The 27,669-nt window shown below is 41.6% G+C and overlaps 1 protein-coding gene across 2 annotated transcripts; it reads left to right on the top strand.

Moving 5' to 3' along the window:
- The first annotated feature begins 129 nt into the window (after positions 1-129).
- On the top strand, positions 130-27,669 carry IL27RA (interleukin 27 receptor subunit alpha). 2 transcript variants are annotated; one of them, XM_081317920.1, is made up of 15 exons: positions 130-330; positions 2,330-2,448; positions 5,455-5,602; positions 6,409-6,575; positions 7,293-7,447; positions 7,854-8,007; positions 8,488-8,567; positions 10,741-10,936; positions 11,709-11,909; positions 12,959-13,060; positions 14,964-15,128; positions 17,569-17,697; positions 25,117-25,207; positions 25,337-25,451; positions 26,808-27,669. In XM_081317920.1, exons 2-15 carry the CDS (start codon positions 2,385-2,387, stop codon positions 27,027-27,029), a joined length of 1,989 nt encoding a protein of 662 aa, XP_081174046.1. In that variant the 5' UTR covers positions 130-330; positions 2,330-2,384; the 3' UTR covers positions 27,030-27,669. The 2 variants fall into 2 exon arrangements, with proteins under 2 accessions (XP_081174046.1, XP_081174047.1); XM_081317921.1 differs by lacking the exon at positions 25,117-25,207 and having other exon boundaries at positions 26,808-27,033.

The raw sequence follows: 27,669 nt of genomic DNA, 5'->3' as shown, positions 1-27,669 counted from the left end.
CGAACTTTGGAGAGCGCGGCATGCAGGGAGGAAGCAGGCGGCTTCTTCTTTCGTCTCAACCCTTGATGATAAACACGGTCTGCATCAGAAGAGGAAATGGAAATAATCCGCGAACAGCTGGCGCCCCTCTACCCGCCTCCCCTCCACCGCGGTTGGGCCGAGGGCGGGGCAAGCGCGGCGCGGGGCGTTCTCGGGGCCCTGGAGCGACCAGGGGTAGCTTCACGCGCCTGGCGCGGCGACGTCCGGGAAGCGTTGAGTCAACTCGCGACAGTCTTTTTCTCTGCGGTGCTGGGAAACACTGGCGCTGGAGAGCGCTGGCAGCTGATGGTGGTAAGTGAGCTAAGGGGGGGGGGGGGAAAGCGCCTTCTCCTTTCGAGAAAAAAATTGCTTGGGATTTTCTGCAGGCTTTCCTCGGATCTTCCCAAGCAATTGGGAACTTTCCTTCTGCGAATCTTTTCCGATTAAAATTAGCTTCCGATGAATGGCTCACCTAAAGTGGAAAGGGACTGTTTGGAGTTCAAGTGGGAGCCAAAGAGCAATTTAAACAGGCGACTTACCTGGTCCCAGAAACATTCTTATGAATTCACAATATTGTCACACACGGAGTGGGGTGATGACAAGGGTGTGTGTGTGTGTGTGGGGGGTCATTGTGGGACCTCCTCTCCGTATTCGTGTAATGAATTCGATCTCCGGTCGGGACGTTGATTTTTATAGCTGGAAGGCATTTATAGAAATTAGCAGTTAGCATGAAACATTGGAGCCAGATGAACTGAGGGTTGTGGCGCTGTCTCAGGCTATCTGTAGGGGCTGCTTCGAATACCGGTATACAGCACAGGCAATAGGGAAGGTGGCGCTACCCGATTCCTTCGGAAGACAATAGATCCGCAGTTGTCACATCCGCTAATTGTCTGTCTAGCCTGTTTGCTAGAAGAGATCCTCAGTCAGTCTGATTTGGTCCTGGGAAAGTCCAAGTCCCATCCCAAAACGGATTCCTGGCACTCTTTCTCCTGTTTTTTATTTATTTAAGAGCCTTGGTGGAGCAGTGGGCTAATGCCCCCTTAAGTAACACCAGCTGCCTGCAGGTTCGCATCCCACCAGGCTCAAGGTTGACTCAGCCTTCCATCCTTCCGAGGTAGGTAAAATGAGGACCCAGATTGTTGGGGGCAATTAAGCTGACTTTGTAATAATGCCACTTCCCCCCCCCAAAGCCCTAATAAGCAGGCATATACATAGAATGAAGGCTATTGCTAAGCACATTGGTTTGTGCTTAAATTGTAAGCCGCCCTGAGTCTTCGGAGAAGGGCGGGATATAAATGGGATTAAAATAAATAAATAAAAATAATTGTAAATTACCATGTGATCTTAGGCATTTCATACATAAGGAATACATCCTATCAACCAGTTTCTCCAAATCCAGATTTAGATTATGTTCCCATCCTGTGACATTCAGGAAGCTACTGAAGACCTATCTATTCTCCCAGGCTATGGGGCAGATTGATGGTTGAGCCCCTATTGAATATGGGTTTTGTTTTGTTTGGTTATGTGTCTTTGGGCTGCTTATGAACTCTTTTCATTACTTTTTCAGTGTAGTTTCCCTGATGGGTTAGAAGTTGGGTAGTTTCTAAATTGATTAAACAAATATATCTGCATGCTAGTAGTATTGCAAAAACTCTATGAAGTGCTTCATGCAACATGCGAAATTATAAATCAGTTTAAAAATGACTGGCTTACATAATATGGTGAAAAGAACTACATTTAATATGTGAATAAGGCAGATACTATGGTGTCCAAATATAATCACTGTCAGGGGAATGACCTGGGGAAATTGTATGTATCTGCTCCATGTATAACTGTAATCCACAGCTGCTTTCCCTATATTTTGCTGAATAATCCACAGTGTGTTCGGTTAATACTTAACATTATTTGTTTTTATTCCACTTAGTTGGCATCATAAACTTAGGATTTGTAAACCAACCTAATATATGAACTTAGTCTATTGTACTTTATTCAAATTTCAGTAGACTGGATAAAATGGTGAGCCCATTGATAACTGATTATAAAACATACCCAGCATATGTGAAATTTTAGGGAACAGTTCTTATTTCCCCCTTCATCCATTGCTATGGCTTATCTTTTGAACAATGTGGTTATCCGATCCTTGTCGCATATTGCCAACAATAAGTGACACAACAGTTTTCCAATCCTTCCTTCCTTCCCAACTTATCTTCTCAACCCTTACTCTACCCTCAAACTCTTTGAGTTTCAAAATGTTTTATTTTCTGCTCTGTTAATAACTTGAAGATGGAATGATTTTCTTTTAATGTTACAGAGGCTGAGCATTTCTCCAGGTGCTCCTCCATCGTACCACTACTTGAGTTAGCATCATGAGAAGCAGATGGGGTATTGCAGGGTTGCTACTCCTAACCTTCAAGGTCTCTGGGCTGAAAGGTAAAGGAGAAATATTATTGCTTTGCTTCAATAGATCTGTTTCCCAAAAACTTCATCTGTGCTCTTGAGGAAAGCCAATATGCTTGGATGTCAATTCCAGGTAATGAACATGTGAGCTGAACCATTTTTAACTTTCCTATGCCTCTCTTTAACTGAAGGTTTAAAGCCATATCCCATTTCAGATCTCTTTAATTTAGGTAAAAGGTAAAGGTAAAGGTTCCCCCGCACATGCGTGCTAGTCGTTTCCGACTCTAGGGGCCGGTGCTCATCTCCGTTTCAAAGCTGAAGAGCCAGCGCTTGTCCGAGGACGTCTCCGTGGTCATGTGGCCGGCATGACTAGACACCAAAGGCGCACGGAATGCTGTTACCTTCCCACTGGAGTGGTCCCTATTTTTCTACTTGCATTTTTACGTGCTTTTGAACTGCTAGGTTGGCAGAAGCTGGGACGAGTAACAGGCGCTCACTCTGTTATGCGGCACTTGGGATTCAACCCGCCAAACTGCCGACCTTCCGATCGACAAGCTCAGCGTCCTAACCCACTGAGCCACCGCATCCCTTTAATTTAGGTACCATGTCTCAAATTTGTTGTAAGTTGTGGATCCAGTTTAAAGGGATCTGAGATGGCAGCCATTTAGGGCTCCAATGGTAAGAGAATATGTATTCAGTTACCTGTGATTAGGGATCTTGATGGATCTGCGGACCTACCATATATCTTCAGATCTCTGTTTGCTAAGGAGAGGCAGGCTGGCCAGACATGCTTGCACAACTTCAAGACAACAAGAAGAAGGACTGTCAAATGTGTGTAGACCTGCACTTAGTGATGGCTGCTGCTGCTACTGTCACCTTCTTGCCCCTTGCTCTTTAAAACCAACACAGGAAATCTATCAAAAGCCCCAAATAGGCCTCCAAAGTAGAAGAAGTGAAGCAAGCGAAACATTTTCAACACATTGACCTTTATCTTGCTTGCTGATTGAGTGATGGCAAAACTATATTGGGGGCTTATGTTTGGAATAGCTGGAGAAGATAACCTGGAGAATAAAGAATTATGTCTTAGGGTTGAAATAGGGGAAAGGAAATTTGGTCTGTTGACAATTGGGGGGAAAAGTAGAGACAGCAGGAATTAGCAAAGTATATGTTCTAATTGTATTAATCCCAGACCTCAGTTTGAGCTGAACTTGTTTTAAATGTTCTTCAAATAAACACATTATTTTTCATTTTCAATAATACCCTGAAAGGATTGAACAATAGTGGCCAACCTTGGCCTCCAGAGGCCCCCTCCTTCTGACAACTAAAAATTGGTAGCAAAACGTCATATTTTTTCAGAATTTGAAGGTGAAGGACATATTTGCATTACATTTAGTGTTATGCAAACTCTAAATAGGCTTAATGCTATTCTTAAAAAAGAGGGAATATGGCTTCCAGTTTGCAATTGCAGTGCCGGTGGATGTGCCGGGAGAGTGTTCTCTCCGCCGCCTGGTTTTCCTCCGTTGGGACACCCTGAAAAGGGTAGAAAGTCACCCTGGAGGGGCGACGACCGTGAAGAGGACCTTCAACAAATACAGCATACTGAGAATCTGCACAGCCAAACAACAACCACAACATTGGACATGACTTCTTACCCAAGTCAGATGAAATCGGAAGAAGACCAGACTGAACTGACAAATATACAAAACCAAACATGGAGATTTGAACTATTAGGGCAACAATTTAATGATTATAAAGGGGCCAGTTCCTTTGAAAAATTGACAATTGGATTGTCTCCCTTGATTCAAAGAACGTGTAGGAATGAAGGGAGATCCACTTGAGGATTTAAAGGCACTGTTATGGGAGCCTGCTTGGCACAAAAAGAAAACCAGAGTTAGGCTTAAAAAATGGGATTTTTTTTATTCATAATGGAAGAGCCTAAAACTTCACTTCATGGGCTAAGGGGAGACTTTAAAAGATATTAATTGATTTAATATCTAGGACTTAGATTTACAAGGGAAATGAAAATTAGCTATTAGAATATAGTTTTGAATTATGGATTGAGATAATAAATGATACTTTATTAGTAAATGATGAGGTACTAGGATGAGAAATAGAATATATCTGTGAAATAAAATAAGAATGTATTTAAGTAAGCAATATGTGTATTATAGATATGACAGCTATTATGTAATGAAATAAGGGAAATTTGGGTTACCCGAAATCTATTATGGACCTTAAAGGCCAAATTGGAACACCGTAATTGAAATTAGGTAAAATTTAAAAACAGGACATGGATATGTATAAGTAAAATTATATTGATGAATGTTTTAACTGATCATGTTATAATTAGAAATGTATTAACTTGAATGTGATGTAGTAAGGGAAAGAGAGAGGGAATTTTTGATGATGTAACCTGAGACATGTACAAAAGATCTTGTTATTGGACTATTGATTACCCAATCACCACGCTGCTTACTAAATATTTAGATGTAAAACTGGAAAATTAATAAAACTTGTTTTTTTAAAAAAGAGGGAATACAAATTCTGGTCCCATCCTTTGTGATGTGCTGCAGCAATTCTCTTCCTGATAGTAAATGTGACATATAGCCTTAAAATTTAATACCTTAATATCTTCCTGTGATGGTAGTTTGCATATGATGAGCTTCTTCTACTGTTTGGTACCATAGTCAATCTCATTTGCAGTTCTTGACTGTGTAATTCCTGCATCTATTTTGAATGGCTGTAATCATAATCCTAGTAGTTGGGTGGCAAATAATGACTTCTAGGGCAGGCAACTGTTGAAGCAGTGGCAGGTCAGGATTAAACTCCACACTGTTTCCAACCTATTGCATCCTCTTCTGGAATCTCTTCTCCCAAGTCTTTCTTCTAGCTATGTTAGGATTATAGGATTCTCTGGGGATTTTTCAAGTTGCTGTCCTAACACAAAGACAGGAGTTAGGGAAAGTTCGGTTAGGAGGATCCTAACTTTCATGTAGCTATAATTCCTTCCCATGAAATGTGTCTTCATTTTTTTTGTAGGTGACCCAGATGCCACTATGGGCCTGCAGTGCTTCCAACCATTTCTCAGCAACTTTGTGAACTGCAGCTGGTTGACCTGGGAATCTCAAAATCCTAACGCCACTTATATCCTTCACTACCAGAGCCTAAAATTTGGCATAATGCTCCCGTTAGTGAGCCCTTATATTGACTTATAGTACAAATATCCAAATTAATAATTCATTGCCTTTTTCAACTAGGACCTCTTATGTTGGCCAGTGTAATCTATTGACTAAATGACTTTATTTAGGAAGTATATAGGGGATTACAGAGAGTAAAGGAATAACCTATTAGGATTTTATAGTTTCATGAATGAGGTTTTAGCCAAATGGGCCAATATTAGAAAAGTGTAGAATATTAAGGAAAATAATGGAAGAGTTATCTTTGTCAGTTGAACTGAGTGGATTGGGAGCTCTGAGAGAGATTTTCAGAAAAGCACATAGGAGCTACCATCATAAACAGCAAGTGTCAGAAGTCTTTTCATTAAAGCTCAGAGAACATAAGAACCTTGACTATAGAGTTTAAACTTTTTATAGATGTTTAGTGCACAGGAAAGAAAGAAGAATCGTTTCTAAATTATGACTGCTTTAAATGACTTGCTTTTAACATTTAGCTGGCTTAGGCTTTTCTTTCTTTCAAAAATTAAAAGTTCTATGTAGAATCTCTTTTGTAATAGCTGGCACCAGGCAAAATCTGCAGTTCTGCAAAGATTAAAAGGCAGAGACAGTTGGAAGTCAAGAAGAATAATTTAAAAAGAGCTTAAAGGGGACTAGATAAAGAGTTTTGTGGGTGTCTATGCGTCTGTGCCTTTATCTGCAACTCTTGAAAGATGCCGGCTTGGGCAGGATAGCTGGATTGATAGGAAATAGCAAATGTCTAGTTTCCATTTATATAATCTGTTGTTAGATATATCTGTATATCCTTGTTTTTCTGAAGACATCTTGGCCAAGTGCACTTAGTGATAGCCCAGACGGGACAGAACTGGCTGCTTATTGAACGAAGGAAATTGACACATGGAGACAAATACAGTGTCTGGATGGAAGTTCACAGTGCAGCCGGTATTGCTGTCTTCAAGAAATTAAACTTCAGCCTGGATGAAATAGGTTAGAGAAACTAAATTCGAGAGCCAGAATGCTCTGAGAATGAATCTAGGAAAACAATGATCACTTTTTGCTTCAAAAAAGTGCCTTTCTTTTCTTGCCTACTTGTGCAGGCCAAGTGTTGGCCCCTTTTGGCTTTTGTCACTTTCCTTGTTTGTACTGACACTAACGCTCAGGCTCATCTCTATAGTCCTCACAGCAGCCAGTTGGGTCTATAGGTTAACATTCTGAATTTTCTACCTCCTGAGGAATTGCATGGCACATTTCAGATAGCAGACTTCTGTATGACTCTGGAAGATCAAGACTGGGTCCCAAGTATAAGAAGGACTGGATTTACAGTAGGACAGATACCTTATACTAAAGATATCTTGACTAAATTCACACATTTTGAAAAGCTATGACATGCTTGGCTTGCTTATGATTTAGGATAATGTGAAAACCCAGTCTGTTGTGGCTTATTCAATAAACCATTGACATGATGAGACTTATGTATTGTGCGAAGCCAAGATTTTCTAACCAAGGTTTGCTGAATATGCCAAAACAGCCCTACACACATCACTAATCTCTCCATAGTTTCACACACTGCTTAGTCAAAAATAAACCATATTTTGGCTTAGTGCAATGTCTGTGTGTAGATCACTGCTTTTATCACTAGGTGTGGCAGTTAGGAGTAATGATGAGTGATATGATATATGATTAAACTCTTCCCTCATGTTTTAGTGAAGCCTTGTCCTCCTGAACTGGATCACGTGGAACAGGATTGCTCTGAAGCCACAGTGACATGGAAAAACCCTCAGTGGTCTGAATTGCATAGTGACCAACCTCTCAGTTACGCTATTCGATACAAGATATCCACAGACCATGAATGGGCCTATGTGAGTCTATCTTGCATTTGTGACCTGTTTTGTGTATGTTTTCAATTTTTTCCCATCATTTGAATTGTGGCTCTCTGCTGAAGGTCCATTTCATTGAGCTACAGCTGGCTTTGTCTAGGATTTCCCTGTTAATCAACTGAAGGCAGTTTCCTGGAGGCCATTCTCAAATCCTTGCTTTAGCTGTTATATATTACTTTAGGTCCTAATAGTAAACATGATATGGATCTGCATCCAGCGTGCTATTCTGTTCTTGCGGTGTAATATTAGACGCTGTAATTCTAGTGGAAATTTAGATGAAAGGTTTTTGAAATTTTTGTTTCAACTTGGATCCCTTTGAGTGATCTTGCAAAATAGATGGTTAGAATGTTAATATAACAACAACAATATGAGTATGTTCCATTCCCAGCTGCAGGAGACCCATCTAGACCAAGAAAACCATGAATTCTATGACCTGAAACCATTCACCTGCTATGAGGTGCAGGTACGGTGCATCCCAAAAAATAAAAAAGGCTTTTGGAGCGAATGGAGTTCTTCCAAACTCTTCTGTACCTGTGAGGCTGGTAGGTACAGCTGTGGATGAAGCAGCAATTCATGCAATCAAAGTGAATGCAGTAGCACCTCAGCAGAAAACTGGTCGATGTATACTTTTTCAAACACTTGTTTGCTGCATTTACACAATGCATTTTGAGACAAATAGAGGTGCAATTAAAATACATAATTTTGGGACAAGTGTTATCAAAAGTGTTAGCATTCACTGAATGGCTGGGAGGAGTCTAGTGTAGATTTCTAATTTTCTGTTGGTTCTGTTTGGTCGATATTCATTGCCTATGAACAGCCAGGTCTGCATCCTTATCCTTATTGGATTTTTTTTGTATTTGAGTCTTTATCCTTATTAGGATTTTTTCCCCCATTTGTAACCTTACATATTATGCACAGTGTTCCTTTTTCAGTTGTTTCTTACTTGTATTATTCAGGGGAAGACCTGTGTGGCTATCCTGTTTGTTCTTAGTAATTACCTGCCTCCTTTCTGATTCCTTTAGCTCCTTTGGGTCAAGTTGATGTGTGGCAAAAAGAGTGTGTTTCTGACCGCCAGAATCAAAGCTGTTTCTTGTTCTGGAAGGTGAGCTACATCCTGTTTCTTATCATATAGTGTTCCTCTCTGTGGGTCCTAGGGCAGGTCAGTCTTTTTAGGGCCAGATCAGAATCTGCATAAAAGAATTTTGAGGCAAACTATGAATGATCCAAAGGGTTGATAGTTTAAAGAAACAAAATCTCTACAAGAATGATATCAGTAACTGGACCAGAAGCCAAATTTGCCAAGGAAGAGAGAGAAACGCTTTTTCTCATTTTGATTAGAGATACAAGAAAAAAATTGGAAAAGAAAAAAGATTTGGAAATAAAAAGGAAGTCTATCTAGATACTTAATGTATTCTTAAAAACTGAAGCTGTTTTACATAGGTAGAATATACCCCTGCTGCAAATTTGGAAGTGGTTTTTTTTTAAATCGCATTTATATCCCGCCCTTCTCCGAAGACTCAGGGCGGCTTACAATCTTAGAAGCACAAATCAATGTGCTTAGCAATAGCCTTCATTCTATGTATATGCCTGCTTATTAGGGCTTTCGCCCCCCCCCCCCAGCGGCATTATTACAAAGTCAGCTTATTGCCCCCAACAATCTGGGTCCTCATTTTACCTACCTCGGAAGGATGGAAGGCTGAGTCAACCTTGAGCCTGGTGGAACTCGAACCTGCACTAATTGCAGGCAGCTGGTGTTACTTAAGGAGGCATTAGCCCACTGCTAATTAAACTTTAATACATGAAAAGAGGTGTTTCAAGTGCTGGTGAGGCATCTATTAACTGTCAGGAGCTATTAAATAAGAGCAAGATAAATGTGCTTAGGATTCATTCTAATAAAACAAACAGAATGATGATTCAGTAATAAGCTTAGCAGCTGTGATTTTCAAAATACACTTTCCATAGACCTGAATCTAATTTAGCCTAAAATGTGCATCCTAGGATATCAGATTTCATTTGAGAAGTGTAAACCCAAAGTTATTAGTAACAATCAAGTTCCTTTGAACATTCTGTAAAATATACTGTAAAGGCAAGAAATAACAGTAATACAATCTTGGAACATGTATGATAACTTCCATATTATCAGGCTTGCATTTCATGTAGAGCTGAATGCTTTCAAATTCCCTGAAATATAAAATTCTTCAACTTGATCCTATTTTAAAAATGTTTTTTTTTCATGGAGAGTAACTCGAGCAGCTGCTTCTTTTGTCTTCTTCCACTGACAGTGAATTTAAAAAATGCCTTAAATAACATGCAATAACTCTCATCACCAGTTTTTTCCCCTTTCAGTAAAATTAAGTTACAAAAGATTAGAAATTCACATATAAGTAGGCAGCAAGTCAAAGCGTTTATTAACTACAACATTTTCTGTACTGACCTGCAAATTGCCCTAATGTGCATACATTTCTTCTCTCGTCTCTTTTATGACTTCATGGACTTCAACTCCCAGAATTCCTGAGTCAGCTATGCTCCCAGAATTCTGGGAGTTGAAGTCCATGAGTCATAAAAGCGCCGAGGTTGCCTACCCCTGTGCTAGGTAATGCTAGCAAAAATCAGGTCTCTTTTACAGCTCCAGCTTGGCTAGTTATTTCTGTTTTTTTATCCTCTCCCTGTTTGGGCAGCTGGACTCCCCTGGGGCCCAAGAGTAGGTTCTCACCTGAGAGGGATGCAAGCAGTTAGGGTGAGGGAGATAGTAGAGAGTGGGAAAAAGCCCCCCCCTTTTTTTTTTGCTTGCTTGGTCCTTGGAGTGAAAAACATTGAAGCACCTCAGGATGGTCTTTTCAGCCCCTCTTGATAAAACGTCTTTCACTTGACAGCTTCCTGCTTTTTAGAAGAAACTAGGAAGAAGCTTGTGCACATTTTCTTAACCTATCATTTACTTGCCAAAATGAGTGCAATCTTTTATCTTTTAATTTTTGTACTGCTCATGTCAATGGCACAGACTCTAATGTTGATCCAGTTTTGACTGGGATTGCTCATGACCAGTACCTGTGGTGTGTCTGGTTCAGGACAAGCAGGGCACAAGTGACTATGAATTGGGTTACTTCAGCCGTTTCCCTTTCTCTTCTTTCTTTCTTTCTTTCTTTCTTTCTTTCTTTCTTTCTTTCTTTCTTTCTTTCTTTCTTTCTTTCTTTCTTTCTTTCCTTCTTTCCTCCCTCCCTCCCTCCCTCCCTCCTTTTTCTTTACTCTGCTGAGGAATTCTGCTTCCCTTCTCACAGGCACTGGATCCAGAAGCAGCCCAGGGAAAGATCCTTGATTATGAAATTGTCTTCCTGGACCACAGCAAAACACTCTACAGAATGAATTACAATTGCTGTCAGGCTTTGATCCCTATTGCTGCACAGTACGTCTCAATAGCAGCCCGCAATTCTGTTAACAAGACTCTCTGGGCCAATCTCAGCTTGGAGAAAACAGGTGCACCTTCATGTTACACTAAAGGGTTGAAACAGTTCTTTCTTGCCTCACTTTCTGGCTTTCTCATCTGATTCTTGAAGAAGAATAGGTGGTGGCTTCCTTTCCCTTCACTCACAACATATTCATTCCTGTCACCCTTTCTGTACTCCACCTTAAGAAAAGATCCTGATGTATTTTATACCAGGCAGTTAACTACTTTGATTCTCTAATTTTAGGGGTGAAATTCCCAGCTACATAACATCTAGTGTACCTGGGCTAACCCTTAAATACTAAGAACTCCTGGTTATATTTGGATGAGAAATTAGAAGAAAATCTAAGGCTGTGGCAAGAGTGGAAATTCTCAAAATGTTATGCAGAAATGACTTTCGTATTGTTGCCAAGAAAACCACACTGATGGGTAAATGAGGTCATCAAGGGTTTAAACTTTGTGAAACCAAGCAGTTTTTTTAGAGGCCAGGTGAGTTCCTCAGACAAACTGAACAACTTGAGAAGGATGGCCTGGTGAGGCCTGGTGATGATTTGGAAATCTGTGCAATTTTCTTGACAACTAAGTAGTTTGCCATGACCTGTTCCTAAGGCTTGGAGGGGTTTTGTTTCAACTAATAGATTCCTATTCAAGTACTAACCAGGTCCAACCATGTTTAGCTTTCTGAGATTGGCTGAGATTCAAGGCTTGCAATTAATGAGATTATTTTATGGCTAATTGTGTGGATGATAGCCAGCGTTCTGGGCAATGTCCTGCATAATGGTGAACTGTCTTTCCTTTTCCTAGAGCTCCCAGGCCCTGAGGAGGTGACAGTAGTGGCATCAGAAGGTTTGGGTCTCAACGTGACATGGAAGCCCAGCATGGATTCTCAGTGGGTTCAGCCTAAAGAATATGTGGTCGAGTGGAGAAAAGAGATTGCTGATAGTACGGGAGAGTTGCTGAACTGGACTCGCACACTTGGAAGCAGTACCAGCGCCCTATTGAGAGGTGAGATTATCCAGTAATGTTATTAATTATGTAAACAACAAAATAGGAGGAAACGTAGCACATACTCTTTTTCTCTTTGTGCGTGGTTGTGGCTGCCTCTTCCACTACCACTGACTGAAAATATTATCTCTCTGCAGCCGCTATTTTCATTCCCCCCCCCCACACAAAAAAAGCCTCATTTTGTTCGAGGAAGCTTCCTTGGATACAGCAACTATGGACAAGCATGCAAGGTCATGGGAAGGGGAGCTCTCTATAGCATTAGAGCTCCATCTTCTCCAGGCTATTCAAATTTTGACAGAAGCATATAAATTGCGTCTTATATAATGAAAACCATGAAATTATGCTGCTTGAATGCATAAATTTTATCTAGTTTGTCCCTCCATTTCTGTTAAGTAAACGGAGTAGAAGGAAATTGGGTCATGGCACCTTCTGGGACACTGGAGTGAATTTTGTCTGTTGAAAAAAGGGAGCAGGTATCCTCTGGAAAAAGAGGTGCTGAAAGTTTTCCACTACTTCTTGGAGTCCTATGTTCTCTTGATTTCCTGCAGAAGCAAATTAAAGCAGACGCATGTGACTTTTACCTTTCACAGTTTAATAGCTATCTTCTGCTGGATTGTGTACTGAAATGAAGGCATGCTTAGCTGTTAGCCTGTGGTGAGAGAAAAGCTGGCTGGCAAAGGCCACTCACTAAGGTTCATACAGCAAATAATAATAATAATAATAATAATAATAATAATAATAATAATAATAATAATAATAATAATAATAACAACAACAACAACAACAACAACAACAACAACAATAATAATAATAATAATAATAATAATAATAATAATAATAATAATAATAATAATAATAAACAGAATAGCAGTGTTGGAAGGGACCTTGAAAGTCTTCTAGTCCAACCCCCTGCTCAGGCAGGAAACCCTATACCATTTCAGACAAATGATCATCCAATCTCTTCTTAAAAACTTCCAGTGTTGGAGCACCCACAACTTCCAGAGGCAAGTCATTAGTTTCCTAAACATTGTTTCTTTCTTCCTCTTTAGGCAATTTCAGTTCAAAAGTACCATACCTTGTGTGTGTGTATGGTTTGTATGCTCATGGGAGAACTGCCTCAGACTCTGTACGTGCCTATTTCAAAGAAGAAGGTAATTGTCAGGGGTGCAAGGGAGGGGGCTTACTAGTGGAGCCAGAATTTCCCCTTTGATCTTTAGAGCGTTCAGATGAATTTTCCTCCCTGCATTCTTGTAACTTTAAATAGCACAGCCATCTCTGCCCTGTTGAGGTTGGGCGCTGATTAGCATCGCTCTTTAGAATTGATGATCTTTGCTACAATAAAAAATGGGCTGTAGTGTGAGGCACTATATTTATATCTTTAACTAATGCAGTATAGCTAACTCCAGCAGCAAAGGAAATTTGCGCCCAAGAATAAACTTTATAATTGAATTCAAGCACTCTGCTGATCTGTATAGAAAACAAGCTATGGTTTGTTGGGAAAGCCAAAACTGATTGGGTTCATCCTTCTGTTTATTGTTATTTATATGTCACTTCTCAATTATGCGTTTCCTGAAGTAGCTTACAATAGTAGTGTGAAAACAGTGCTATAAATAAAAACTGTTTTTAAAAACATTATTGGTGAGTGTTAATGGCTGCAGCTGCTTAGCATTAAAAACTGTTTTTTAGAGAGGGCTTGGAAACATGCATGTGTTGCCCTTTTATACTCTATAGATCGGGTTGTTCTACCAGATCCATGCCATAGTAGCAGAGACCCACCTCCAAAGGACAGGAAACAACAGGCAGAAAACCACAGCCTATCAACAAGGCCTTCTCTTAAAATGACAGCTTTTTTGCAGAGGTGGTAGAAAGATACTGCTTTATTATTTTTTTTAGCTAAATAAGTAACAGTCTTAGAACAGATTTGCTTAGGTTTTTTTCCCTTAGCTTTTTTTGTTTTCTTTTTCTTTTTGCCCAAGAGAAAAAAAACACCCAAGGTTATTGGAAGCAGAGGAGAGGAGGTGTATTAAAAAAAGTCAAGATGGCAGCCATGTCTATGTGACTGATGCTCTGCCCCTTTGTATGTGTGACCAATGTTGATACAGGTACAAAAGAGATAGGGCTTCAATTATCTAAGATAGAGAACTTAGGCACTGAGAGACTTAAGGTTAGATAGTTGGTTCAGGTAGTCCTTGAGTTATAACCAATTGCTTAGTGACCATTCAAATTTGTGACAGAGGTCCCCGGAGCTCCTTATGACCTGATTTCAAAATTCCAACTGCTTCCCCTCCTGCAGTCTCATGATCGCATTTTGGGTGCTTGACAAACAGCTTACCAGAGTAACTTTCATTGATTTTGCCTATGGGAAGCTGGCAGGGAAGGTTGCAAATGGTGGTCACATAACTACTGTATAAGACACTATAACCTCATAAGAGTGAACCAGTTGCCAAGCACCCGGAACGTGATCATATGACCATGTTAGGTGTGTGTGCTACAATGGCCAGAACTTCAGGGACCAATTGTAAGTCTCCTTTTTCAGCACTGTCCTAACTTCAAATAGTCACTGAACAAATGGTCATTAAGCAAGGACTACCTGCTTTAAGGGGTTTCAGCTGTTGCACAATCAATGGAAGAATTTGGTCATTTCCTTTCAGAAGGCCATCACTTCCAGAGTTCTGGAGGGAAGCTGTTTTATGAGTTCCATACTGAAAAAAAGGTTGCATCCATTATATAGAACTTTACCTATATTGGGAGAACTGTTAGTCAGTTTCCAGAGACAAATTACATTAAATGTTTGAATGGTGGCCATTTTCTTCTTGAATACTACCTTGGATGTATGATCTTTGAACATTTCTTAGTATAGAAACATTTCCTCTGGTGTTCATAAATTGATGGTCTCCTTTGGATCTATTGGCCTATGGAACTTGACTTTTGGTATATCTTCTGTACTGTGGTAGGTAATGCAATGTGTCTTTGTTACAGCATGGAGATGAACTGTACGCTTTGCTTGCCTGCTGAACCAGTTCACAGCCTCTGTTTCCTCCTTTGCTTTTCCAGTACCATCAGCTGGTCCCCAAGGATTGCAAGACAAAAGACTCTCGTCTACTGCCACTTCCATCTCTTGGGAGGAGATTCCCTTGGCAGACCGCAATGGGCATATCATATACTATAAACTTTACCTGAAACATCTCCGTTCAGACAGCCTTATGGTTCACAAGCCCAGTGAGTGAGATTCTAAGTCTAAGTCAGCCTAAACCTCATTGAGGAGGAAGGCATTGGGTCCTCCTAAAATTTCCTCTCTTAATTACAATGCTCTGCATCAGCTCTCTCCTCTGGTTTCCTCCAGATGATTGGGATTATTCCCTTCAGTCCCATATTAAATGGAGATAATTCATCACTTCTCAAGGGCATTAGTTTGAAATTAGGTGATATCTATAGCTGGCTCAGTGGGTTAGGACGCTGAGCTTGTCGATCAGAAGATTGGAAGTTTGGCGGGTCGAATCCTGAGTGCCACATAGCAGAGTGAGCGCCTGTTACTCTTCCCAGCTTCTGCCAACCTAGCAGTTTGAAAGCAAGTAAAAATGCAAGTAGAAAAATAGGGACCACTACGGTGGGAAGGTAACAGCGTTCCATGTGCCTTTAACGTCTAGTCATGCCGGCCACATGACCACGGAGATGTCCTCGGACAAGCGCTGGCTCTTCGTCTTTGAAACAGAGATGAGCACCGGCCCCTAGAGTTGGAAACGACTAGCACACATGTGCGGGGGAACCTTTACCTTTACCTTATAGCTTTTCCCTAGAAAGCTCACTTAGGTAAGATTTGTGGGTCCAGAAATTTGTTGTATAGCTTTTGGGGAACTAATAGTCATAGCAAGAGAAACCATATTTATCTATTCTCTTTATATAACAAAGGAGGGGGGAGTCTGGTTCTTTAAGTAAAAAGCACATGCAGCTGGATATGTTCTTCCTTGTTTGGCTGTTCCTTTGCAGCCTAAAATATATCTGGAAACCTAGGAGCAAAATCCCCTTCTATGGGAGAATATAGAAAGGTATGAGAAGGAGTGGTTTTTAGCTCTGCAGCACATCTTTTATGTGGAAAATAAACCCAAATCCCTTCATTAGACCCCCCAAATTACAAACAGATTTCCAGTTGATGCAATCCATACAGTAATCCTCAAATTACAACTATTTGTTCAGCAGTCTTTCAAACAAATGGTGGTTATGACTGGTCCTTGGAGTTCCTGCTACCCCAGCAACCTGCAGTCATATGATTATGATCTGGGCATTTGCCTACAGGCTCATACTTAGTTGCTGTTGCACTTGAAGCATACCGCTATCACAGGATCACTATTTGCGACCTTCCCTAATGGGGAACCAGCAGGGAAGGTTGCAAGTCACTGGGATAAGTCTCCCCCATCTGCACACTCTGTTCTAGCCCTTCTGTCCTTGTGCCACACCAGCCACTCCTGCACACCCTCCTCGACCCTTGCTGTCCCTTGTTTACACCTTCATTCATCCTTGCACATCCTCCCTGGCTCTTGCTGTGCCTCCCTCACACTCCTGCACACCTTGTGCTCCTCCCTAACCCTCACCAGGCCACTCTCACACACCCTCGCCCTATCCTCTTCCTGCCCTTGTACATTACTTCATATCTTCCCCAACTTGTCCCCAGCTCTTTCCATTCCCCTCTTGCACTCTGGCATACAGGGACAATTTAATTTTTTTTAAACTTGTTTTTAACTTTTGTATTTTGGTTTTAATTACCCTGTAAACCGCCCTGAGACCTTCGGGAAAGGGCGGTATATAAATGTAATAAAATAAATAAATAAATAAATAAATACACCCCCCACCCCACATCCTCCCTGAGCCTTGTCACACCTCCCTTGCACTTTTACATACCCCCTTGCACTCCTCTCTGCCCTGCAGCATCTACTTATATTTATTTATATTTCATATTTTTAAACTGTTCATCTTCCTCAAAGAGGGTCTCTGGGCACAGTGTACAACATATTATAACTGATTAAAAAAATGTAAAACCTAACATTAAAATTAACTTACCTACCTGCCTGCCTGCCTGCCTGCTGGTAAATCATCCAGGCCTTGCAACTTCCTTCCAGCTTCCCCACTGACTTAGTTGTGGGAAGCTTGCAGGAAGTTGCCTCACCTAACCACCATGGGATTCAGTTAGCAACAGCAGCGAGGTCTGCAGGGATTGCTGTCCCTAACTGATGTGATTGCCTTTATGACTGCATTGCTTAGTGATGGAAATTCCAGTCCCAGTTGCCATCCTATGTTGAGAGCTACCTGTACATTTCAATGTGTGGCAACAAGAAAACAATAACAGTCAACACATATTTGTGGGGGAGAAGAATGCAGAGATCTTGATCTCCTTATGCTTTATATTAAATGTACATTGTAAGGCATTCTTTTCCAAAAGCCAAGACATCTCTTTGTGAAAAATATATGGGATTCCCTTTCTGTCTGTAAAGTGTAAACGCAGTATATTCTTTTCTTGTCTTGTGTAAAACTGCTAGTGAAGTTAGACTTGGTTTTGCATTGTTTTTGTAAGTTATCCTCACCAATGAATTCTGGATGATGGGTCCGGATTACCACCTGCCTAGGATAGATTTTTGTTTGTTTGTTTGTTTGTTTTACATTACAGTTAGTGCTACGGAAAGAAATTACACTCTTTCAGATCTGGAGCCAGGAACAACCTACCAGGTCTGGATGACTGGCTCTACATCGGCTGGAGAGGGTGCAGCCAGTGCCATGCATCACTTCAGTACATCAGGTAGGAGGGACTGCAAGGAGCTTTGTTCCTTAAACCAAACTGGTATATTAACAGGAGATATTGTACTAACTATAGGAGCAAGAAAGATCATGATAAAACTAGATGTGAAATCAATCACTTTAGCACAAAAACTGCTCTAAGGATTTTGATACCTTCTGGCTATTAATTACAGGTCCTCAAACTACAACTACTTGTTTAGTGACTATTCAAAGCTATGAGGGCATTGGGCTTGGTCCTTGTTGTTCCAGTCGTCCCAGCATCTCTGTGGTCATATGATCACAATTTGGGTATTTGGCAACCAGTTCACATTTATGACTAATTGGAACACCCTGTGATCACATGTTCACTATATGCAAATTTTCCTGCTGGCTTCCCCAGAAAGTCAGTGGGGAAGCCAGCAGGGAGGTTCGCAAGTCACCTAGGTAAGTCTCCTCCACCCACCGCCAGCTTCTCTTGTGCTTGCACTGTACCAGCCACTTGTGCACCTCTCTGCGCTCTAGTACACCTTCCCCAATTTCTGCTGCTGTCCAGTGTACTTAACCTATACCACTCCCCTCTCCCTAATCACGCCACACCCTCATTTATCCTCCATTTATGCACATTTCACGCTCGTTCCCTCATACCCTTACTCACTCCTCGACCTAGCTGCACCCTTGCACACCCTCACCTCATAGGCATCCATCCCCTCACATCCCTATGCACCCTCCTCAACCCTCATATCCTTGTGTACTGTCCTTGACCCTCCCCAACACCCTTGCACACTGCCTTGCTTCCCCCCCCCCACACACACACTTGGCGGCAGTCTGCTGGCCTTGGACTTGCAAACTGCTGGATTCCCCACTGACTTTAGTTCTGGGAAGGTGGCAGAAAGTTGTTTAATGACTGTGGGATTTGCTTAACAATGGCAACTGGGATTGCAGGGATTGCTGTCACTAAGTGATTTATGATCACTTTATGCTTATGACCACATACATAGTGATGGAAATTCCAGTCCCAATTGCTGTCATAAGTCGAGAACTACCAGTAAAGAGTTTTGGGTACAGGAAGTCCACACTTAACAACCACTCATTCAGCAACCATGCAGTTACGATGAATATGGGGAACTTAAATCAGTTCTCAAAGCTGCAGCCATCATAGTGTCCCCATGGTCACATGATCATGATATGCTCATCAATTGGCTCACAATTACATTGTTTGCAGTGTCCTGTGACCATGTTATTATCACTTGTGGCTTCCTTGCCATCTTCCCACAAGCAAAATCAATGGGGAAGCCAGTAATAATAATAATAATAATAAAGTTGGAAGGGACCTTGGAGGTCATCTAGTCCAACCCCCTGCTCAGGCAGAAAACCTTATACCATTTCAGGCAAATGGCTGTCCAGTCTCTTCTTAAAAACCTCCAGTGTTGGAGCATATACCGCCTCCGGAGGCAGGTTGTTCCACTGGTTAATTGTTCTAACTGTCAGGAAGTTTCTCCTTAGTTCTAGGTTGCTTCTCTCCTTGACTAGTTTCCATCTGTTGCTTCTTGTCCTGCTTTCAGGTGCTTTGGAGAATAGCTTGACTCCCTCTTCTTTGTGGTAGCCCCTGAGATATTGGAACACTGCTATCATGTCACCCCTCACCCTTCTCTTCATTAAACTACACATACCCAATTCCAGCAACCGTTCCCTATATGTTTTAACCTCCAGCCCCCTAATCATCTTTGTTGCTCTTCTCTGTACCCTTTCTAGACTCTCGACATCTTTTTTACATCGTGGTGACCAAGTAGGAGGTTGCAAGTTGCTCCTGCAAGTTGCTCTGGCTCCTGCCCCCAGGTGGCATAGGGATTTCATACTCTGTAGCACCACCCACCCATATTTCATAGTGCTCATCCACAGCACCCACTTGCCTATACTCCATAGTGCCCACCTGCAGCACCCACCCACCTATGCTCACTCATACTCTGTAGTGTCTGCCCATACTCCATAGAGCCCACCCACTTGTACTCTACAGTGTTCACCCACAGCACACACTTGCCCATGACACCTGAACACCTATACTCTATAGTGCCCACAATCAATGCTCCATAGCACCCATCTGCCTATATTCCATAGCACTTAGCCACAGCACATATTTTACAGTGCCAATACACTCACCTGTATCTTTCACCTGCTTCCTTGGGATGTGATTTCAGCAATATAAGCAAATAGTTCTGGATTCTTTCCATGTTTCAGTCATGTAAGGTGTTTGCTTAATGATGACAATGGAGACTGCTGGGATTGTGTAGCTAAGTGATGCAGTCTCATGACATCATGCTTTATGACTGCATCAATTTGTGATAGAATTCCAGGCCCAATTATTGTTGTTAAATGAGGACTACCTGTATCTGCATACTTCTGGGATGGATCATACCACTGCACCTCCAAATTTGCGTTAGATTACAATTCTCATCATTTGCAAGTGTGACTGCATACTTTTTAATCGGTCATTGTCACCTGCAGGAACTGAGGCAAAGTTTTTGAAGTGTATTCCTTCTACTTTGTCCCATTAGAGTTAAGATAGCTCAGTTCATATTGATGATACCCAACCCCAAAACCACGAATGATCTCACCCAGCGGCTTCATATAGATGTTGAACAAGAGAGGCGAGAGGACCGACCCCTGAGGAACTCCACAAACGAGAGGCCTCGAGGTCGACCTCTGCCCCCCTGCCAACACCGACTGCGAGCGTCCCAGAAGGTAGGAGGAGAACCACTGAAGAACAGTGCGTCCCACTCCCAACCCCCTGAGACGCCGTAGCAAGATACCATGGTCGATGGTATCAAAAGCCGCTGGGAGGTCTCATAGGACTAGGACAGAGGAGCAACCCCTGTCCCGAGCCCGCCAGAGATCATTCACCAGAGCAACCAATGCCGTCCCCGTGCTGTGCCCGGGCCTGAAACCCGATTGGTACGGGTCCAGATAATCAGCTTCCTCCAGGAACAACGGGAGCTGATGCGCCACCACGCTCTCAACAACCTTCGCAAGAAAGCGAAGGTTGGAGACCGGACGAAAGTTGTTTAATACAGCTGGGTCCAAGGCAGGCTTCTTGAGGAGAGGTCTCACCACCGCCTCCTTCAAGGCGGCAGGAAAACTACCCTCACTCAAGGAAGCAGTTATCACTGCCTGGATCCAGCCTCGTGTCCCCTCCCGAGCCGCATAAACCAGGAGGGGCACGGGTCCAATAAACACGTGGTGGAGCTCAGCTTCCCCATGATCCTGTCCACTTCGTCCAGAGTCACAGGATCGAACTCCTCCCAGATAATATCAACAAGACCGCCCATGTCCTCATCGTCAGACTCTGCCCAGTCGGAGTCCAAACCAGTCCGGATCCGAGCGATTTTGTCCGACAGATGTTGGCCAAACTCCTCGGCACGGCCCTGCAAGGGCTCCTCCCTCACCTCCTGATTAAGGAGGGAGCGGGTCACCCTAAACAGAGCAGCCGGGCGGTTATCTGCGGACGCGATGAGGGTAGCAAAGTAATTAGACCTTGCCCTCCTCATCACTGCGAGATAAGACCTTGTAAAGGACCTTAGTCGCAATTGGTCGGATTCAGACCGGCTGGATCTCCAACAGCTCTCTAGGCCCCGTCTCCGACGCTTCATCTCCCTGAGCTCCGCGGAAAACCATGGAGCCCACTGGGATCTGCACCGGGTCAGGGGCCGCATGGGTACAACTCGGTCGAGTGCCTCTGTGGCTGCCTTTTCCCAGGATTCCACAAGGGCGTCGGCTGAGCTGTGAGCAAAGGAGGCAGGTGGGGACCCCAGCGCTGCCTGGAACCTCTCAGGGTCCATTAAGTGCCTAGGATGGAACCATCTCATTGGTTCAACAACCCCACAACGGGGAGTGGCAAAACGGAAGACCAACCGCAGGAGATGATGATCGGTCCATGACAGGGGCATAACAATTGGACAACCCCCACCCAGATCATCTAACCACCGTCCAGATAGAAAAACCAAATCGAGCGTGTGGCCCCCCACATGAGTCGGGCCCTGAATTACTTGCATCAGGTCCATGGCCGTCATGGAAGCCATGAACTCCCGAGCTAACTCAGATGATCCTCCCAAGGATGGTAGATTAAAGTCACCCAAAATCATAAATTTGGGGAACTCAATCACCAGCCCCGAGAGGATGTCAAGAAGCTCAGGCAGGGCTGCTGCTGCGCGACTAGGTGAAAGGTACACCAGCAGCAAGCCCAACTGAGCTCTAGGGCCACATCTCAAGAGGAGGGACTCACACCTGGCTATTTGGACAACGGTGGCCTCCCGCAGACAAAGGGTCTCCCTCACAACTACCGCCACTCCCCCGCCCCTACCCTGAGCCCGAGCCCGGTGCAGCACCTGGAAACCTGGTGGGCAGAGATCGACCAGAGGGACACCACCCTCTGAGCCCAACCAGGTCTCATAGTGATCAGTCTGGATTTATAACTGGAAGATATTTGAAATATAATGTACGACAAATTGTAAATTTAATAGAATATTTGGATAAGAACTATATATTAAGGCTATATATCAACAACAATCGGCACAAATTATAATTAATGGGGGATTATCAGAGGCATTTAAAATTGAAAAAGGCACAAGACAGGGATGTTCCCTGTCACCATTGTTGTTTGTTTTAACATTGGAGATTTTATTGATTAAAATTCGTGAATCAACCAAAATAAAGGGAATAAAGATAAAGCAGAATAATTATAGGCTAAGGGCATTTGCGGATGACTTGGTTGTTACACTATCTCAACTGATTCAATCGGTTATAGACTTGATGGAAATTATAACTCAATATGGGAAAGTTTCTGGTTTTAAGGTAAATAACAATAAGACCAAAATATTATCTAAAAATATGACCATGAATGAAAAGGAAGTTAGTAAAATTAACAGGTTATGAAACAGTGAAAAAGGTTAAATATTTGGGAGTATATATTACAGCCTCTAATGCGAAATTATATAAGAATAATTATGAGATGTTATGGTTAAAAGTACAAAAGGATTTAAATACGGTAATTGGAAAAAATTACAATTATCTTTGTTGGGGAAAATTGCAGCTGTTAAAATGAATGTAAACAAAGTTTCTCTTTTTGTTTCAAATGATACCTATTTTGAAAAAAATGCTAATTTGGATGAATGGCAGAAGGGTATTAATAAATTTATCTGGGCGGGGAAAAAACCAAGAGTTAAACTTAAGATTTTACAAGACACACGGGAAAGAGGAGGACTTAAGGTGCCTAATTTGAAATTATACTATGATGCGGTGGTTTTAACATTGGTCAGTGATTGGCTTAATTTAACAAATAAAAGAATACTTTATCTTGAGGGATGGGACCTACTATATGGGTGGCATGCATATTTAATATATAACAAAAAAGTTGACGCATTTAAATCTCATATTTTAAGAAGTGCTTTATTGCGTGTTTGGAAAAAGTATTATTATAAGTTGAATTATAAAATACCAATTGGGGGGATTCCTGGACACGCAATAGAGGATGTATCTATGGGTGTGAATTTGGATATGATTTCTTATAAGGAATTACTTAGGTTGGTAGGGAATGATTGGCAATTAAGGTCGTTAGCTGAGTTAAAACAAGAAAATATTGTACAGCCTTGGTTCCAGTATACTCAATTGCAAGTTAGGTGGAAGTTAGATCAGAAGGTTGGTATTACATTAATGGATGAAAATTTGGTAAAACAGATTAAAGATCAAAATCGAGCGCATATAAAGAGGATTTATAATGCTTTAATAGGATTGGATTCGGAAATGGAATTAGTTAAGGATTGCATGGTAAAGTGGGCTCAAAATATTCAAGAACTGATTCCATTGGATATATGGGAGGTAATTTGGGTTAGAAAAGTAAAATTTACCCAGGCCCAAAATTTAAGAGAAAATTTTTATAAGATGTTTTATAGATGGCATCTGGATCCTAAAAAGTTATCTTGTATGTATCCTAATTTACAGCCCAAATGTTGGAGATGTGGTAGTTTGGATGCTACTTATTTTCATATTTGGTGGACTTGTAGAAATATAAAAGCTTTTTGGATTAAAATTTGGTGGAACATTCAAAAGATTTTCAAGAGAAAGTTCACTCCACAATTATTTTTATTGGGTGTTATCACAGATTGTGATACTAAAGAAATTAATTTGATGTTGAACTTGATACCAGCTGCAAGGTTATTGGTAGGGCAATATTGGAAGAAGGATTGCTTGCCTACTATAGAGGAATGGATGCTTAAAGTGTCAAATTTAGCAGAAATGGCTAAGATTTCTGCTTATTTGAAGGATCATTCACAAGAAATATACATTTCGGTCTGGAGAAGATGGATAGATTATATTCAGAATAAATATGGGACTAAAAAGTTCCATTTAGCTTATGAGTAAATTTTAGAGTGTTATAGTTTATTATAGTGGAAATTTTTCTTTTTTTATTATTAGCTCTAATTACCGGTATATGGTATTATTATTTTAGTATTAGTATTGTTTAATAACTTGGATACTTTTATCTTGTATTTATGTTATAGGGGAGTTAAAGCACATTATGAACTTGGTTATTTATATAGTTGGTTAATGTTAGTTAGATTATGATTATTATATTTGTAACCCTGTACTCAGCTCTGGGAAGTGGGGGAGGAGGAGGGGGGTTTAAGGGTGGGTTGGGGAGGGGATAATATTGTAATCTTTATAAAACTTTTTAATAAAAAAAGACCATTTTACATATTCCTACTCAGTATCCAAACAGTCATTTTACTTTGAAGAAAAACACTTTCGCTTCTTGTTACAAAAAAAAAATCAGTCAGGCACCATCTTCCCCTTCTTTCAAAACGATCGTTGGAACAGGAAGAGAGTTTAAGTTTCAGAGTTAAAGCCTTGTACTTGCTATTTATACAGCTCCTGCATCCACTCTGCTGCTGCAGCCACTCAAGATGACAATCAGATCCGGCAGGAGTGGATTCAGTGTCTTGTTCTGCTAAAGCAGAAGAGTCCTCCGATCCGGAGCATTCCCAGGCTTTGGGGGAACTCTCACCCTTCATGCCCCAGAACAAATGTTCTGGGCGTGCTAGGGGAGCTCTACCCCTACCTGGAAGCTCCCCCTCCCCTCTTTGCCCAAGGGGAAGGGTTTTCAAGGGGCGGAACAGCTGATCATCGGCTATTCCGCCGCTTCAATGGGATCAAAGTGCCAGCTGTCAAATCTGACTGTCTGCGCCGCTGAAGCACCACCCGGAAGTCCGTTTTAATATTATTCTTGAAGTAGTTTATATTTTTTCAGAGGTTGTTTTACAGTTGATGTTTTTATCTTGTACCATGGAAATTGTGAATTTTGGCATGCAAGCATCCTTGAGATGGAGTAAATTTGACAATGTATACATTTGATACAAAATAAATCACAGTGTTTTCCTTAAATCTTTTGCAGTTTTTCATTGGCAGAGCATTGTGATAGTTTTCTCACTTGTGGTAATCCTGATTATAATGGGGTCCATTATGGTGCTGCTTAAATATAGAAGGTAAGTGATGAAAAGCAGAGATGCAGGCATAACATCTGTGTGGATGGGTCAACTAAGTTCTTTTACTGGTTGCCTTAATTGCTAATTTGAATCCTGGGCAAAGCAACCTCTAATATCTCTGTTTTGTAGGCTACTGGGCTTCTGCCATAAGGTGCTGCCTCGGTGGTGTTGGGAGAAAATTCCAGATGCAAAACACAGTGGGATTGCTGTGGTGGTGAATGAAGAGAGCACTGTGCTGGCCATGGTAAGAAGCAATTGGATTTTTTACAAAATTGCAGGAACTAAGTGCATTTGCAGGGTGTACTAAAGAGGAAGTACTGTATTGTCTTCTACTGTGATCTTGGAGATTCATCTGCTTCTCTTTCTAGATAGCCCTAAAAAGAACTAAAGCTAAACCCCAAACTAAAGGTTGCAGATGTAGGTTGTTTAAGTAGTCATTGGATGGACATAAAGTCCAGGCCAACTACTTTGTGCATTTGACCAAGGCATTACTTTATTTACATTTTAAAATTGTATTCTATTCATCTTCTGTGTAAGGTTACTATGAATGGCTGGTCAAAGCAGAATACCATGCCTGTACATTGTGCTAAAGATATTTGGTTTTCTTGTCTTTTTTTCTTTTTATTTGCCATATTTCTGAGTTTCACTGCTGATCCATATCTACATCCCCAAAATGCGCTCACAACTGAATCTGCAAATATATTCTCACAATTGAAAACTTTTCTTAATTATGTAAGAATTATCAATCACTAACCCTAGTACGAAGGGATGCGGTGGCTCAGTGGGTTAGGATGCTGAGCTTGTCGATCAGGTCGGCAGTTTGGCGGGTTGAATCCCGAGTGCCACGTAACAGAGTGAGCGCCTGTTACTCGTCCCAGCTTCTGCCAACCTAGCAGTTCGAAAGCACGTAAAAATGCAAGTAGAAAAATAGGGACCACTATGGTGGGAAGGTAACAGTGTTCCGTGTGCCTTTGGTGTCTAGTCATGCTGGCCACATGACCACGGAGACGTCCTCGGACAAGTGCTGGCTCTTCAGCTTTGAAACGGAGATGAGTACCGGCCCCTAGAGTTGCAAACGACTAGCACACATGTGCGTGGGAACCTTTACCTTTACCTAACCCCAGTACCTTCAGATTTGCATTAGATTACAATTCCCATCATTCACAAGTGTGAGAATATTTGGGAGTGTTGGAAATTGCAATCTAGCACATCTGAAGGGAACCAAATTGAGGAAAGCTGTTGCAAAAAACAGGATAAAGATTGTCCTTTTCCATAGATAAGAGAAAGGATAGATCCATAGGTTGTTGGGGGTGGAGGGAGGAAATTGCTTATCCTAGCAGAAATGGTGAGAAAACAAGTTCCTTTCATCCAGTATTTCTGCCATTTATGGAGAACTCTGAAAAGGGTGGTCCCAAAAGCTGGCTGGCTTATAAACAATGCCAAGTTTGGTGAAGTTAAGGAGCTTGGAAATCTGAAAAATGGGAGTCAGATATTTAAGGGTAGAGGCTATGTTTTGACTTTCTGAATGGGCTTTGCTGTCACCCTACAGTAGGGTAAGTGAGTTAGGGCTTCCTATGACTTTGCTGCATTTTTTTTTCAGGATGCCCCGACCAAATGTTCTACCCAGTTTCCAGAAATTATGGACATTGCTGAGATATTAGAACAAATCCCTGAGCCATCTCCACCACTAGCAAGACCAAATGCCGTGGTGATTTCTGATTATGAAAAACGATTTCTTCCAACTCAAGAGGAAATTCTGAATTGGATTGAGCAGGACAGAAACAATTCTCTATTTTCTGGATTAAGAGAAAGAGGGACATGATCCTTTTGGTGTCATTTGCTCAGCTGGCTACTTCTGATCCATCTGCAGATCCAATTTCTCTTGGAAGGACCATTCCTTGGGCTTTTGAAGCTCCTACTGTGCCTTTGGATCAAATGACTGAAATGTCTCTTAACATCCTTTGATCTGCTTAAAATGAAGAGGGCAATGAATTTAAGCCAGAGACTGCAGTGACCTGATTCAGTCTCCAAGGTCTTCAAGACTGTCTTGCTGAGAGGCTTCTGAGGTCACTTCTGATCTTCAGCACATCTCCAGAATATGGAGTTGGTGTTTGTGTTGGATAACAGATCCTTTCTTCAAAGGTGTCCAATCAGACTTTTTCATAAGGTGCTAGAAAAAGGGCCTTTGTGACTATAGCCCAGCAGCTGTGAAATTCCCCAGGCTGGAACTGAGGAAACCATCTTTTTTTACTTGCTACTTGTAAAATTTTACTTTTTAAAGGATAGAGCAATTCCCATCACCCAAAAGTTATAAACTGTTTCAGTATACTGGCTGAGGTGCTGGATTAACAACTGGGAGGCCATGAGTTTGGTTCTCCTTAGCCTGGGTGATCAATCACTCTCCTTTAGTGCAACCCAGCTCACTGGGAAAATAGGTTTAATAAATATTTGTATATAATCTA

This window comes from Vipera berus (genome assembly GCF_964194415.1).
Source record: "Vipera berus genome assembly, chromosome: 2".
Taxonomy (NCBI): domain Eukaryota; kingdom Metazoa; phylum Chordata; class Lepidosauria; order Squamata; family Viperidae; genus Vipera; species Vipera berus.
The sequence above is the reverse complement of the archived record's forward strand: the minus strand, read 5'-3'. Positions and strand labels throughout refer to the sequence as shown.